The sequence below is a fragment of the Lithobates pipiens genome, unplaced genomic scaffold, assembly GCF_037356315.1.
Source record: "Lithobates pipiens isolate NorthernLeopardFrog02 unplaced genomic scaffold, aLitPip1_a1.2 Scaffold_30, whole genome shotgun sequence".
Classification (NCBI taxonomy): Eukaryota; Metazoa; Chordata; class Amphibia; order Anura; family Ranidae; genus Lithobates; species Lithobates pipiens.
Genome location: NW_027507791.1, coordinates 63124925 through 63141018, shown reverse-complemented (window position 1 = coordinate 63141018; position 16094 = coordinate 63124925). Strand labels below are relative to the sequence as shown.

The following is a 16094-nucleotide window of genomic DNA, read 5'->3' as shown; positions in this document are numbered from 1 at the left end:
CACTCTATAATTGGTCGCTAGCACAGAAAGTGAAACCTTTATAGTTGTCACCTGAGCAGGAGATGAGAAGAAATCTTCGAAATAGGGACAAGCAGGTAAGTATTTTGTTATTACAGAAGAGACACGGCAAGGTTTGTCTGCAATAAAGAGCTGCCTGCTCAGGTTTTTTATTTTTTTTATAAACTAAAATAATGGCCTTATAGTAGAAGTATGACTATTATTTGTAACACATTTCCACTGTAATTTAAGATCAAAATTGTCTACCTTACTATTTCTATTCTTCTCAATCCTGTTACAGAATATCTTTTATAATAGAAGTATATAGTATTTTACTGTATTTTTTAGGAAATGTTCACTTGAATCTAGAAGAATTTATTTTTGTATCCTATTTTACTATGTGGGTTCCCAGTAACAGATTTTCTTCTGTCTTCAGGAGTGGGATGAGTTTGACTCGAGATACAGCGATCTCTGTAAAAAGATGGAAGCTCTTGAATCTCTGGTCCCCACAAAAAATTTGGTGGAAGAGTCAGAAGAGCGGGTTAATGAACGACTTTGCCAATATCAGGTGATTTCACGCTACCTGAAAAATAATCTTATAGGGTGGCAGCAGTTACAACACAAGTGGTAAAATCAATCAAAATCAGTTTGTCAATGTTTAGCACCACCCGCCACCGTTAAAGTTCCCAAACCTTTGTCTGGAGCCCTCTGAAAATGCAAGCACGGAGGAGAAGGAGTCACTGTCTCATTCCCTTGTGTATGTAAATCTGAACTTGAGATATTGAGCCTTGTAAACAGTTAGCATTTTCAGGTGGATGCAGACATATTAGATGGATGGTTAGATAAATAGATATTAATTGAGAGCTGAGTGGATATAGAGCAGGGTAGATAGAAATCAATGATTTTATTTATTTTTTTAAAAGGTTATAACTGTGTGGGAAGAGCTAAATGGAAGTGATTTAATTGTGTACTCTTTATATTTTCAGCAAATTAAACGACTTATTGATGAAACTGAGCCGAGACTAAGCTGGGCACTTATGCCAGGGAAGAGGCTACAGCCTCTAGTGCGTTGTAGGGATCTGGACTCCCAGATTCTTAGGATGGAGCAACGGTGGTCACAGCTAAGCCAAAAAGTCAGCCATGAGCTGCACAGACTGGAGTCTCTAGGCAGCTATTTGGCCAGGTAAGAGTAACTGGATCAGTTTGCAAATTGTATCAATTGCTTTCTGCAGCACAGACCCGAAAAACACGAAATCGGCTTTTATTTACTTAGAAAAATACAATGCAAATTCAATTAGCTTTACTGAAGCAAATTCTTGGAAAAAGTAATAGTGTTCCAGTTTAGTAAATATAATCTCTGTTTGTTTAAGAACATTGGCTAATACCACTGTAATCATTTAAGGGAGAAATGCAGCTGTCAGACATATTGTACTAATAGGCGGGTGTGGGCTTCTGCTGTATTAGTGAACTGAGCTTACAGCTTAAATGGAAATCTTTAAAGGGATAGTGTAGGCATATAGGAATAACCCATTAGATTGCTAGAGCTTTGTGCTCAGAGCCATGTCTTTTACTCCATAGACCTGTATATCACTAGTGACTGGCTATTCTATGTTTGTATCTTTATAGAATTTAATATAGTACAAAACAAATTAAAGTGAAACTCCTAGCAAACTGTTGAATATACAGTATATATGTTAACTGTTTAATTGACTCTTGTCGAAGGGTCCCAGCACAAACCCCTGAGATCTAAGGATGTGACCTCCTCCTCCCCTTTCTATCCCTCCCATGGTGTCATCTCCTCAGCTCTGAGGGCTTCATGTTCTTGTAGTCCCTCACTTTTGGGGGAGGGGGGTCACATCCCCCAAATGTTAAGGACTGCAAGTCCCAGCATGAACCCCTGAGATCTAAGGATGTGACTTTCTCCTCCCCTTTCTAACCCTCTGAGGATGTCGTCCAGCATCAGCTCAGCTGCCATCCTCTCTGTCCCTACATCTCTGCCCAGCTCTCTTATGACAGCCCAACAGATTCCATCCTTGGCCTCACCTCAGACTCTCAAATCCACTTCCCTTCCCTTTCTGAGCAGGGGGCCTCTGCCACAGGTTGGTGGAGGTGGGTGGAGTTGAGCACTAGGAGGAGGACGTTATATCCTCCTCCACTCTGAATGCTGGGGCCTCTCTGCTTTATGTGATGTCACTGGTTGCTAAATGCCAGGCAATCCTAGCAATCAGACAGTAGGCAGCGGCAGCCAGCGGTAAAACCAGTGGAACTGGGTCTAGGCTAGGACTAGTACTGTGAATTAAGTGGTGGCCTTTTTTGAAGCATCAGAGCGGCCCGGGAGGCATTTACAACCCTACCCCCCCCGCCCAGTCCATCCCTGCCCTATGGTCAGTCTGGGCCTGGATCCCACTGTCACAGTACAGTGTCCCAGTGGGGTATTCCACCTTCCATCTTGTTTGTATGGATAGAGGATTCTGTTAGAGGATTCTTTTTTTGTTCAGTTTGCTGGCTGAAAAAAAATAAACTAACTGGCTGAAAGCCAGTTGGGTGCACTGCATGCAAATGTATTGACAAGCATTCTGATAGGAGAAGATGGAACAAAGGATGACCTTATCAGGCTGCTTATGTTCTTTTTTTGTTCATTCAGCAGGGTAAGGGTGGAGAGAGGACACCACTGTATTCTTTAGCTTTAAGTGGTGGCATTCACCTGACTGTGCTGTGTGAGGGGCTGTTTAAAACTATGTAAAACTTAAGACTGGATGGACAGAAATAAAAACTCTTTGGCAGGTCAAACGGCTATCTTTTGTGTATTTTTTTTCTGCGTATTTTGCTTTTTGCTTGGAGTTCATTTTTAAATGACGGTGCAAGTTGCATCTTTTTTACATATTCAAGGAAATGTATTTCAAAGGATATGACCAAAGACTCTTTTTCTAATTTTTACATTTATATCAGTTATAACAGGGATTCTGCCGAATTATCAGCTTGGTTGAGCTCTGCCTACCAGAAGTTGAATAACTTCAGGACGCAGTCACTGGATGTCTCTCAGGACTTGGACACCACTAAAGACAACTTGCACAGGTTCTTTGTAAGTTCTCCTTTAAATAATTTTGTCTGTAGTGAGTTGCCTCACTAGCCTTCGGTAACATCCACCACTTAATTGGCCCGGAGGCTCTTAATGGTCATCATTAGTGGTGCTTAAAGTTTAATTAAAGGCAAAATTTGTTTTTTTGGGGGGAGTTGGGAGGGATTATAACATTTTCAGGGTTTTATTGCTGTCTGTTAGAGACATCCACCCTCTGTTTGTCCTGTTTACTGTTATCACCCAGAGTAAAAATTAAAGAAAATCACACATTTTTGATTGTGACCAGAACAGTAATAGAGAGGAAATCCTCCAATGGGAACACTTGTTCTGGTGACCCTGCTGACAACCAGGATCACTCTGGAGGAATTTATTCCCATTTCCTGTTTTGGCTATGAGACAGGAAGTGAAGGATAGTCTCCCTAATGGGATACAGATGGTAAAAAGGGCAACTAACGGATTATAACCATCACCTGCTCTATCCAAAATGGCTTTTTTGTTTTACCCTTAGTTATACTTTAACAAGCATCAGTAAACAACTCCATATATTTAAGGGACCTACTACATATTCATATTTTATGTTTTAGCTTTTTTGAAGGTACTTTTTTACAGCTAAGCGCCTCATGTGATGTAACACGGTTAAAGTGTCTGGCCATCCATTCAGGGAATGCACAATTTGTGTGTCTGTGTTGTATTGTTTTTGGTTATAATAAACTTTCAGTTAATGATGGCATAGAGTGCTCTGTCAAGCGATTCTTCTGAAATACATAGCAACATTAAGTCAATAGTGTAAACTATATATGGCTAGTCAGTACAAGATGTAAATATATGAATTGCTTAGTGATTGGCACTTCTGCCTTGTGCTGTGTTCCTCAGTTTTAATCCCAGTGAGAACACTATCTGCATAGAATTTGCATGTTCTCCCTGTTCTTGCATGTGTTTTTCCCAAGCATTTTGGTTTCCTCCCACACTCCAAAGACATTCGTGTAGGTTAATTGCCTCCTGTCCAAAATTGGCCCTAGTATGATACTAGTGAAAACTGGTAGGTGGACTTCTTCTGTGAACAACATCTGGACTCAGGAGAATGATCTATTCACACTGAACTGACCCAGGCAGATGTGGTACTCAAATGTCATAAGTAAGTATCCTGGCAGATCTGATATTTTGTGACAAGGACCTTCTTGAATTCTGCTCACTGGATTTATTGGCATGGGTATTGAATATCTAGGAAATCTACCTATTGCAAGGTTTTCCATAGCACTTGGAAAACTCACTCAGTATCCCAGTAAATGCTCCATGGAATGCATTCTAACATTCAATCCATTCTGGGTCATAATTTGGCTTTTGAGTGTTTTCAAGGCCAGATCTTGGCTCCTGTGTTTGTTTTTCTAAAGATCATGTGCCTGTTATTCTGCAGTGAAAGCCTTGGTACAACTTATGGTGTGCACTTTTTCTGGTGCACATCAGTAGCCAAGCTCATAATATGGAAAACTGTCACCGGCTCCTCCCAACGCATTGCGTCATCAAACCATGTGACTGCTCTGCAGTCTTTGTGGTGTTATCGTGATGTTCTGCATCTGTTTCCCAGATTTGCAAGGCTTCCAGCTGATCTTTATTTTCACACCTTCTCTAAATTTTGCATGCTGGATGTTCAGGCCTCAGTTTCCTGTACAATTTCCTGTCCTGCTAACAACGTTATACCAGACAAGAAGGGAGGTTAAATCATTTTGTAATTCTTTCCGTGTCCACGTTGCAGATTTTTCATCATTTCGGGTGAAACCATTGTGAACAGAAAGTGAGGCACATTTGTATAACCAGATAGCAGTAAAAACCTGACCAGAGTTTTAATCCTCTATTATTTTGGGGCTGGGTATATTTTCACCTGGTTGATTAAATGCTTCTAGGGCCAGAAACCATAAAATGAGGCTTTCTGTACAGCACATGACATAAACACACAGATGAAATCTTGTATGAAAAAGGCTTCTTCAAATGACATTTTAGCTAATGGCATCACATGTGACCTTTCCAGCCAATTGAAAGAAATCTTTTAGGCCGGGCTCACACATATGCAGCAGTGGGTTCCCATCATGAGGTCCAGTGCATTAGTGTTTACCGGTTCAGGTGTGAATTGAGCCCGAATTTGTGCCTGAATTTGCACTTGAATCTGCCAAAAGACGCACAGAACACTTTTTAGGACCGCAGCCGCTCCACACCTGTGTGAACTGACTCTATTAAGAGCCAGTCACACTCAGCTGTCATACGAATTGGATGCAGAGAAACCGGCATCCAATTCGCATATGTTTGAACGCGGCCTTGGAAGCATGAGCCATTTAAAGGGATCCTCCGATATCTTTTCTGAAAGACGACCTTCTGCACAGAGCCCAAAATGTCCTCTTATTTGCTAAGCGGGTTGGTGTAAAGCATTAATACCATCTGGTACCCTGATGGTAACTAGAAAAGGATAGGAAAATGTGTACCTTTAGTAAAGGCTGGCCAATTCAAATATCTGGCCACTCTGTGTTCTCTGGAGAGATCGAACCGTTAATTTTCTATAATTTTCCGAAACTCTCTGCCAGGAGAACATTTAACAATGTTATTCGCACTCAGCAACCAGAGCATCCAGTACAAATACTGAAATTTCCACGGCTCGCCAGAGATCACCCAGCTGATATTTCTGCTGGGGGATTTCTTGGACAGGATTTACTAAATCATTCTGCGATCCCAAACCAGACTCCTAACTTCCAAACCCAGTTGTGCCAACTGTGCTCGGCTCAATACAATACAGGAAAATAAACCTCACCATGCACAATTTGTTCCACTCGGAGGGGGAAGTTAAACATAATCCGCACATGAACCCTACCGCAACCACATGTTAATGGATTTATGAGAAAACTCACCAAGAGCTGTTTTCTTGTGCTTGAGATCTGTACAGATGTGGTCACTGTGGTTTGGTATAAAAATAGGAAACCTGACAAAGAGCACACACTGCCTAGTCAGCTGATATGATATAGAAGCACTACTTACATTTTTTGCTTTTTAGGTAATAATTTGTAACATTAGTAAATGAGCATTGTAAAAGTTGAAGCTATGTTGTTTATAACATGGTATTTTCCTTTAAGTTAAGTTTAAAATTTAATCTGCCTCATTTTTTACTTCCTTTTAATCCTCCCTAACATGCTAATGAAATTACTAAATAAAACGTTTCTGTTTTCATTACGTATCTTATTTAATATTCAGTGACATCATCATTGGGTCTTTGGGATTCTCTATGCAATGCAGGTAGATCATGGCTGGTGGAAGAGGTCAACAGGGTGCTGTACATAGCAACATGCAAACAGAAGGCTTTGCTAATGCACATTGGGCAGCACAGTGGTGTAGTGATTAGCACTCTCACCTAGCAGTAAGAAGGGTCGCTGGTTCGAATCCCAACCATGACCCTACCTGCCTGGAGTTGCATGTTCTCCCTGTGCCTGCATGGGTTTCCTCCCACAATCCAAAGACATGCAGGTAGGTTAATTTGTTTCTGTCAAAAAAAATTGGCCATAGTATATGAATGGGGACCTTGGATTGTGGGCTCGTTAAGGGTAGGAACCAATGTGAGTGTGCAATGTACAGGGATGGGGACAATTGTAGACACTCAGGTTGAACTTGATGGACTGGTGTCTTTATTCAACCTTACTAACTATGAAACATGCCTGATGTTAAGGCTGGATTGACACCTATGCATTTTTAGTGCTTTTTGCATTTTGCACTACAGAACGTGTTCCATAAGAAACCATGTTAACTGGATTGTAGTGAAAATCTGCAAAATGCAAAAGGCACTAAAAATTCATAGGTGTGAATCCAGCGTAAGCCTCCATGATTTAAAGCTGATCTTTACTGCATCTGAGCACCAAAAACAAAAAAAAAAGATTTAATTCATTTTTAATATTCAAAGCAAATTCCCCCATCCATCCATGTCTCTATGCGCTATTCTGCAGATAAATCACTTAGCAACTAACCAACCAACTAGGCAAACACCTAGCATTTCTTGCTGTGGCCATCTTGAATAAGGGCAAATAATTTGTTGCATTTACTTCCTGGAATCCATCTGCCCTTAGCGCAAGCATACACAAAGGCAAAGAAAACCCCTTCTTATCTCCTCCCCTCTTGAAGACTCCTGGGATGTATGACATAATTTGCCTAGGCAAGAAACCAGAAAGTAACTGAAGAAATATATATATCATTTTTTTTTAAAACATGTAAATATGGTATACTTCCCTATCTATTTACTGATGCTAGGATTAAAAATAATCAATGTTGATTGACTTAACTGAAATCCAATGAATGAAAGGGATTACCCAGGGAAGGTATGACTAGAGAGGAACGGTCTAGATCAGGGGTCTCCAAACTTTCTAAACAAGGGGCGGTTTACTGTCCTTAAGACTTCATTTGGCCGCAAGCAGAAGGCCGCAGTTTGGAGACCACTGTTCTAGATGATGATGATGAACATCCTGCAGATAGGGACTGAGATAGGCTCTATCTAACTTGCTACATCTGCTGATGTACACTGTAGGAAGTTCACATTGTTCAGTGAAATCCCAGTAAGCAGTTTCAGTACGGGAGAGGGGCCAGTATAGCTACTGTTGTGCTTATTATAAGTTTACATATCCTGGCAGAATTTATGATTTCTTGGCCATTTTTCAGAGAATATGAATAACAAAAAAACTTTTCTTTCACTTATGGTAAATGTTTGGCTGAACCCATTTATTATCATTCAACTGTGTTTACTCTTTTTAAATCATAATGACAACAGAAACTGTCCAAATTCCCCCGATCAAAAGTTTACATACCCTGAAAATTTTGGCCTAACATGCACATAAGTTGACACAAAAGGGTTTTAATTACCTTTAAAGGTAACCATCCTCACATGTGATCTGTTTGCTTGTAATTAGTGTGTGTGTGTGTGTGTGTGTGTGTATGTATATGAAAGGTCAACAAGTTTCTGGACTCCTGACAGACCCTTGCATCTTTCATCCAGTGCTGCACTGACATTTCTGGATTCTGAGTCATGGGGAAAGCAAAATAATTGCCAAAAGGATCTGTGGGAAAAGGTAGTTAAACTGTATAAAACAGGAAAGGGATATAAAAAGATATCCCAGGGAACTGAGAATGCCAAATAGTAGTTTTAAAACTCTAATCATGAAGTGGAAAATTAGGGGTTCTGTTGAAACCAAACCATGATCAGGTACAGCAACTAAAATTTCAGCCACAACTGCCAGGAAAATTGTTAGGGATGCAAAGAAAGACCCACAAATAATAATCTCAAATGTGCAGTTCATGTAAGACAGCCCAAGAATTTACAGGAACTGGAGGCTTTTTGCCAAGAGGAATGGGCAGCTTTACCCTCTGAGAAGATAAAGAGCCTCACCCACAAATACCACAAAAGACTTCAGGCTGTCATTGATGTTCAAGGGGGCAATACACAGTATTACGAACTGGGGTATGTAAACTTTTGATCAGGGTCATTTGGGTAGTTTCTGTTGCCATTATGATTTAAAAAGAATAAACACAGTTGATTGATAATAAATGGCTTCAGCCAAACACTAACTATGAGTGAAAGAAAAGTTTTTCATATTCTCTGAAAAATGGCCAAGAACTCATAAATTCTTCCAGGGTATGTAAACTTATGAGCACAACTGTATGTAAGATGGAAGGTAAGGCTGGAGTTCAGCTTTAAAGCATGAGTATAGCCAAAACCTTTTTTTATACCTTTTGGAAAGAATGCTGAAGTGTTAGAACCCCTGTCAAGTTTTTATTGCTGTCTTTGCAAGGGGGGGACTCTTGCTCTTTATTTGTCCTGTTGGCTATTGTCCCAAAACAGAAATAGAAAGTCCAACATTTTACAGTTGTCCCCAAAGCAGGAATAGAGGGTAAATCTTCCAATGGGAACACTTGTTTAGGGAACAGCTGTCTAAGAGGGAAATTCCCCTAAATTGTTATAGTTTTACTCTTACTGTTCTCTCTCCATGACAAGAGGCAAAGGGAACTCTCCTCAATGGGATACATATAACTGGATATAATTGGATAGAGTATGGAAGCCGCTGTTAGGTTTGCTAGGAAACCGTGCCATGTGTTGTGTTGGAGTTGCTGGGTAATTTGAGGGCAATTGGAGGAGGCAGTTCCCTTCACAGGTCTGCCTCAGTCCTTGAAACAAATGAATTATCCTTGTGGAAGTAAGAGCATGTTGCTGTACAGGGAGACACTGTATGGCAGCAGCTTTGACAAGTTAGAACTGCTATTTAACCCCCTATTGGAGAGAGGAGAGGCAGAAAAGATAAAAATCGAGTACACAGAGTGAGGAGACCTCCCGGGTTAAAAGAGGATACCCCACGGGATGTGCTTATTAAGTTTCATAAGTACTCAGACAAAGAAAAAATATGGAATAACCTTAGGAAGGGACCCCCTCTACAGTACGAACAAAAGACTCTACAAGTGTTCGCGGATCTATCAGCAGAGACCCTAATACGAAGAAGAAAGCTTAAACCACTGTTGGACCAATTAAGAGGACTAAACATTAGATATAGCTGGGGATTTCCCGCAGCATTAATAGTACATAGAGATGGGAAAACAGTAAGGTTGAGACTTTTGGAAGATATGCAGGACTTCTGCAAAAATCTACAGATACCAATTCCAAAGGAGTATGAAGGGTCAATAGGAGAGGAGTTATCGGGGGGAGGAGGGGGGTGGCGAGGGGTATAGGGAGAGGGGGAGGGAAGAAGTAGTAAAAAGGATGCTCTAAATCTATGGAAATATATTGAGGTGGTGGAAGATGCTCTTTGAGGGGGGTGGGGGGGCTAGGGAAAGGTCTCTCTCTTTAAGGGCCCACCCCGTGATCATAGGATCCGGGGAGGTGCCCATGGGGCGCCGGGTTGGGGTCTCCACCTCAAGGGAAGAGGTGCAGACACCAGGATGGGGATATATCCAGGTTGGATGCAAGAGGCCCGGAGATGGGCCATGGGGAGGGCGAAGGTGGGAGGGTTGGAGAAGAGGGTGGGGAGATGGGCCATGGGGGGGATGAGGGTGGGAGGGTGGGAGAGGAGGTTGGGGGGGGTGGGTGGGGAGGGGGGGGAGGGAGAGAGGAGAATAACCTATAGCTCAAGATCTCGAGAAAAGGGCACTGATTGGGTCCCAGTATGATAGTGGTAAATTGTATGTCGTATAATGTGAGAGGTCTAAATGTAGTTAACAAACGGCTTAAGATATTAAGAGAACTGGAGCAGCTTAATGCAGAGATTGTGTTTTTACAGGAAACGCACTTAACCCATGAAAGTAAAGTTAGACTGTACTCCCCAAGATATCCTATCTGGTATTATGGAGACTCAGCCTCAAGTAGAACAAGGGGGGTAGCAGTGGGGATAGGCCGGGATATTCAATTTACAGTAGAGGGTAGGATGGGAGACCCGGAAGGGAGGTTCTTGTTTCTAAAAGGAAAACTATGGGGAATAAAATATACCTTGGCAAATATATATAGCCCGAATAAGAACCCAATAAGTTATCTGAGAAAAACGCTGGGGAAACTTTGGGAATTTAAGGAGGGGAAGGTGATTGTGGCAGGAGACCTGAATTTTCCGATGAATCCGAGACTAGATAGTTCGTCCCATGCACGGGAGACGGCGAACATGCAGCGAAATGTAATTAAACAATGGATGACCGAATTCCAGCTGATAGATGTTTGGAGAATACAACATCCGAAGAAACGGGATTACTCGTTCTACTCCCCCGTGCATGGGACGTACACTAGGATAGATTATTGGCTGGTGGAACATCAGTTATTGGAGGAAGTGGTGGATACGGACATCGGATCTAGGACTTTGTCGGATCACGCACCTGTAATTATGAGAATTAAAATCCCAGAGATAAAGAAACCCCCGTTTACTTGGAAGCTAAATAAAGATTTATTAGACGTAGAAGGAGAGGAAACAATAAGAAAGGAGTTGCAATTTTTTTTTGCCTCAAACGAGAAGGATGATATGGCGGAGAACATACTATGGGAGGCCCATAAGGCTTACATAAGAGGAATATATATCTCACTTGGGGCGAAAAGAAAAAAAGAAAGGAATAAAAAGGTAAAGGAATTAAGAGAAGAAATTAGGAGATTAGAATTAAAACACAAAATAGAGAAACAAAATGGAAAGGGAGAGATACAGGGGCTACAACGGAACCTAGCTATAAAAAAACTAGAGCTGGAGGAAACAATAGAGCAAGAAGTAAGGAGAGAATATCATAAAATAACGAAAGAGCGATATTTCCTGGGAAATAAGAATGGCAAGAGTCTAGCTAGGATATTGAGGAAAAAGAAAGCAAAAAATTACATTGAGAAAATACTAGATAAAAATAATGAGATCAAATATAAGACTGAAGATATAGCGGAGGTATTCAGACAATATTACGAGCAATTATATTGGGTGAGAAAAAAGGAGACAGAGCAACAAGAGAACATTAGAAAGGGGAAAATCAAAGAATATATAACAAGTACTAAGGTCCCTACACTACCACAGGAAATAGTACAGGAATTGGATTCCCCCATAACAATATTCGAAGTTAGTCAAGCAATAAAAGAAACAACAGGAGGGAAAAGCCCGGGCCCAGACGGCTATATAATTGAATATTATAAAAAATTTGGGGAAATTTTGTCACCAAGGTTATGCGCATATTTTAATGGACTAGATATAAAATATGGATTGGGTAAGGAAGCCTCTCTAGCAATTATCTCCACAATATTGAAAGAAGGGAAGGATGGCACGATATGCTCAAATTATAGACCAATCTCACTGTTAAATACTGACATAAAATTATTTGCAAAAATATTAGCTACTAGAATGAAAAGAATAGTCCCGAACTTGGTCCACCCAGACCAAGTGGGGTTCGTGGGGGGCCGAGAGGGAAGGGATAATGGAGTGAGGACACTACTGCTTCTCCAGAAGGCTCAAGAGAGCAGAATCCCCAGTCTTCTCTTGTCAATAGATGCAGAAAAAGCATTTGACCGAGTGGACTGGGGATTTATGCTGGGCACGTTGAAAGAAATGGGATTTGGTACCCGAATCCTGAATTGGATAAAGACACTCTATGAGTGCCCAAAGGCAGTGGTAAGGATAAACGGCAGCCTGTCTGGCCCCTTTAGAATGTATAACGGGACTAGGCAAGGCTGCCCACTGTCACCCATACTGTTCGTGTTGACTTTGGAACCTCTGTTAGAGACAGTGAGGAAAAACCCTGATATAGGAGGAATTGAGCTGGGGGAAGAGGTACATAAGGTAGCCGCATTTGCGGACGATGTCCTATTTTATGTGACAAAACCTAGAATCTCTATGCCAAATTTGGTAAAGAGTATCGAGCAATATGGAGATCTATCAAATTTTAAAATAAATTTGAAAAAAACTGAGGTTTTAAGTGTCGGCACGGGCAGTGGGGAAGAACAGGATATCAAGGGCGAATTCCCCTTCCTATGGAAAAAGGAAATTAAATACCTAGGTATAAAGTTGGCAGCCTCATTAAAGAAAATCTATGAGATAAACTATATCCCCCTACTGGAGGAAGTAAGAGAAGATATAAAAAAAATAATGACGAAACCATTGTCCTGGTTTGGCAGGATCAATTCCCTTAAGATGATTATACAACCCAAAATATTATATAAGTTACAGATGCTACCGATATATATCCCTCCAGTCTACTTTAATACTATTAAACGCCTAATAACCAAGCTCATTTGGAAAAATAAGAAGCCTAGAATAGCCTTAAAGGTATTACAACTGGGAAAAGAGAGAGGAGGTCTAAAAGTACCGGATTTTAAGAAATATTACGAATCTATAGTATTAACACGGGTGGTGGAATGGACAAAAGTAGATAATGAAAAAAGATGGGTGACAATAGAACACAGCGCCGCAGAGACACGACTAGGAAAGGAAATTTGGATACCACCGAAACACAGATCACTTGGACCAACAACACTTGCACTCACAAAAAATGTTTTCAGGATATGGGATGGAATTCACAAGCACAATAAGTGGAAATATAATTCCCCATTAATGGCAATAAAAGAAAATAATCTATTCCCACCGGGGAAGAGCACTATGGGAGGACACTGGATTAGAAGAGAAGATACCCAATTGAGACACATAACAAATGCGGGTAAAATAAACACGTTAGAAACATTACAGGAGTACATGGATATAGATGGATGGAGGTACCTCCAGCTCAGACATTTTGTCGCGTCACTGCCACAACCATTGAGATGTGGAACAGACCTCAACGTCCTAGAGCGGATGTGTGAGGGGAAAATAAAAAGAGTAAATATATCACAGATATATAAGTTGCTGGGAGAAGTGGACGAGACGGAGGTACCTACATATATTAAAAAATGGGAAGAAGAAATAGGGCCACGAGGGGAGAAACAGAATATAGGAAAAATTCTGCACTTAACGCACGGGACATCGAAAAATCTTAATACAATAGAAATGAATTATAAAAGCCTTGTTAGATGGTATAGGACACCAGACAAGATGAGGAGATACCAGGAAGAGCAATCTGGGATGTGTTGGAGAAGGTGTGGACAGCAAGGGAGTGCGGCACATATCTGGTGGGAATGCCCAAAAATTAAAAATTACTGGAGAGAAATATTAACTTTAATAAAAATAATAACAGGAATTCAGGTATTAGAAAACCCATGGACATGCCTTTTTCATGGAACAGACACCCCAACTCAAAAATACAAAGAAGGCCTCATAGGAAACCTAATAAATGCAACAAAGAGCTTGATACCCCAAAATTGGAGACAGGTGGAAGCCCCAAAATTGAGAGAATGGATAGGAAAAGTAGAGGACATGTATAGAATGGAGGGATGGGAAGAGGATGAGGAGATCGGGGAAAAGAAATTTCGAAAGAAATGGAAGCAATGGAAATTGTTTAAATCAACGAAGAAATATGAAGAGGTAGCAGAGCTATAGGGGGGGGGAGGGAGTAGGTTGCATATGTATATGTAAACTATGTTTTATAATTTTTGTATGAAAAAATAACTTAAATAAAGATTAAAGAAAGGGAAAAAAAAAAAAAAAAAAAAAAAAAAAAAAAAAGAAAAGAAAAACTGCCACAATGATGTGATTATATGGAAGGGACGCTGAGCGTTAAGCTGAGGTAGGTCCTACGGCTATGAATTGGTTTCACTGAGTTGGCACAAAAAAAAAAAAAAAAAAAAAAAAGAACTGCTATTTTAGAGATCTGAACATGAGGTCCATATTCCTGCTTAAAAGGTTAAAATGGATTCGGATTGTTGGTGATGAACAGGCCATTATTTATTTTATTTATTTTTGCTGTACAAAATGCTACCCCGAGAACAAGGCTCGTCATTACATTGGAGTAGCATTACTAATACCTAATTCTCTGCTTAGGCCAAGAATTTGCTGACTTTGTCTTTAAACAACTCTTTTGTTAGAACTTACATGAGAATTGTTATTGAGATCCCAGTTCTCTTTAATAGATCAGGACATGCGTACAAAACAGTTAGTCTGGTGCATGTTTTAAATGAGTAATTCACCACTAGTAAACGAAAGTCACCTTCACTGCTTTATGAATATTTCTCTTTTGTGTACTGAGGTTTCTCTCTTAGGCTTCATATACACGTGGCCTATTATGAACGCCGGCTACGGCAAGCCACGATTTTCCCGTCTATTGCTGCCAGCGTTCAAACCTTTCCTATCCTGGCCAATCTTCTTCCGTGTTTCAGAGAGGGAGGTTGAACCTCCCTAAACGCAGCAGCTTCTAAATGATCCTAAAAGCCTGTGTGTATATGGACACATAGGCTTTTATGGAGCTGAGTTTAGGAGTTTTGGCAAAAGCTCCTTAACTCAAGTATTGGAGCTGTAGTGTACATGAAGCCTTAATCCGATTTCCCTTAGTCTAAAGATGGCCAAAGGTTATTTCTTTTATTTTTCATTCTGCCAGTGTGATGAACATAAAAAGGTAGGAATACTTCATCCACACAAGTGAGGAGGAGGTCTCTGCTGAGCTGTCCAAATTTCAATCCATCTCTGGCCAGCTTAAGTAGGGACAAAGGAAATCACCCATTTTAAGGGAATGCTTGAAAACGCATTTGATTTATATACAGGTTTAATTTTTAGCATTTTCAGTATAAAAGTCTCTAGAGCTCATCACATAAAAAATTATGGTACATGAAGTTTTTATTGTGTTGAGTGGTGTTCACCCCCTGTCTACTAATAAGCTTTGATGTCATCTGTGGTAGTCTTTGGAAAGCCTCCTTAACAGGCATACTAGCATAGAATAGAAAAAAACATGTTGTGCTTGCAATGACAGATATCCCAAGAAAAGTGAGGAAAACTGGACACTTGTTTTTGTAAGTTTAATGTCTAATCCAAATGCCTTGAAAGTCTACTGCATAGTTTCACCACAACAGTAGGGCTCTTGTGAGGCCAGTTCTTAAGGCATCAGAGTGGTGATAGGGCTTCCTCCAGAATTTCTCCTAGTTTGTATGTGAAAATGGTAGACCGTTTGGATTGGGATCTTCTTAAGGGGGTAGAAAAATCATTTTCATTCAGTTGAAAACTGTTTTAAAATTATGTATACAACATTCGTATGAATGCATTATAAATTGTATCCTCCAAAAAAGTTTGTTCAAGACCTTATAATTTTATACTACAGCCATATTGCTGTCCATTTGTATCGACTTAATATCCTCACGGAGAGCGATTTTACTTATACTAATAATCTTTGAAGGGTTAGTTCACCTTTTCGCAGAAATAGAAAAATTGAACTAACTCACAACGCTCTCCCCACCTCTTTGGTCCCCTCTGCATGTATCTTAGATAATCCCCATATTCACCTATCCTCTCTAGCTGGTAAAAGGAATAAGAAGGGGGGGTTGGAGGCACCAACTCTAATAGTTCTGTTACATAATTACATGTTAGTGTTAGACTTACTGGTTCACAAGGTGGTGGTGCCCATCAGGGGTTGAAATGTCCTAGGGTGT

General features: G+C 40.4%; 1 protein-coding gene across 4 annotated transcripts in view; it reads left to right on the top strand.

The window, feature by feature from the left end:
• The window catches only part of SYNE2 (spectrin repeat containing nuclear envelope protein 2), a 529925-nt gene that overhangs the window by 390266 nt on the left and 123565 nt on the right, over positions 1 to 16094 (top strand). For all 4 annotated transcript variants that reach the window (XM_077464352.1, XM_077464354.1, XM_077464353.1 and 1 more), the window contains 3 exons: positions 434 to 565; positions 984 to 1180; positions 2947 to 3079. In XM_077464352.1, the coding sequence (XP_077320478.1) occupies positions 434 to 565; positions 984 to 1180; positions 2947 to 3079 (462 nt within the window). The remainder of the gene's footprint in view (positions 1 to 433; positions 566 to 983; positions 1181 to 2946; positions 3080 to 16094) is intronic.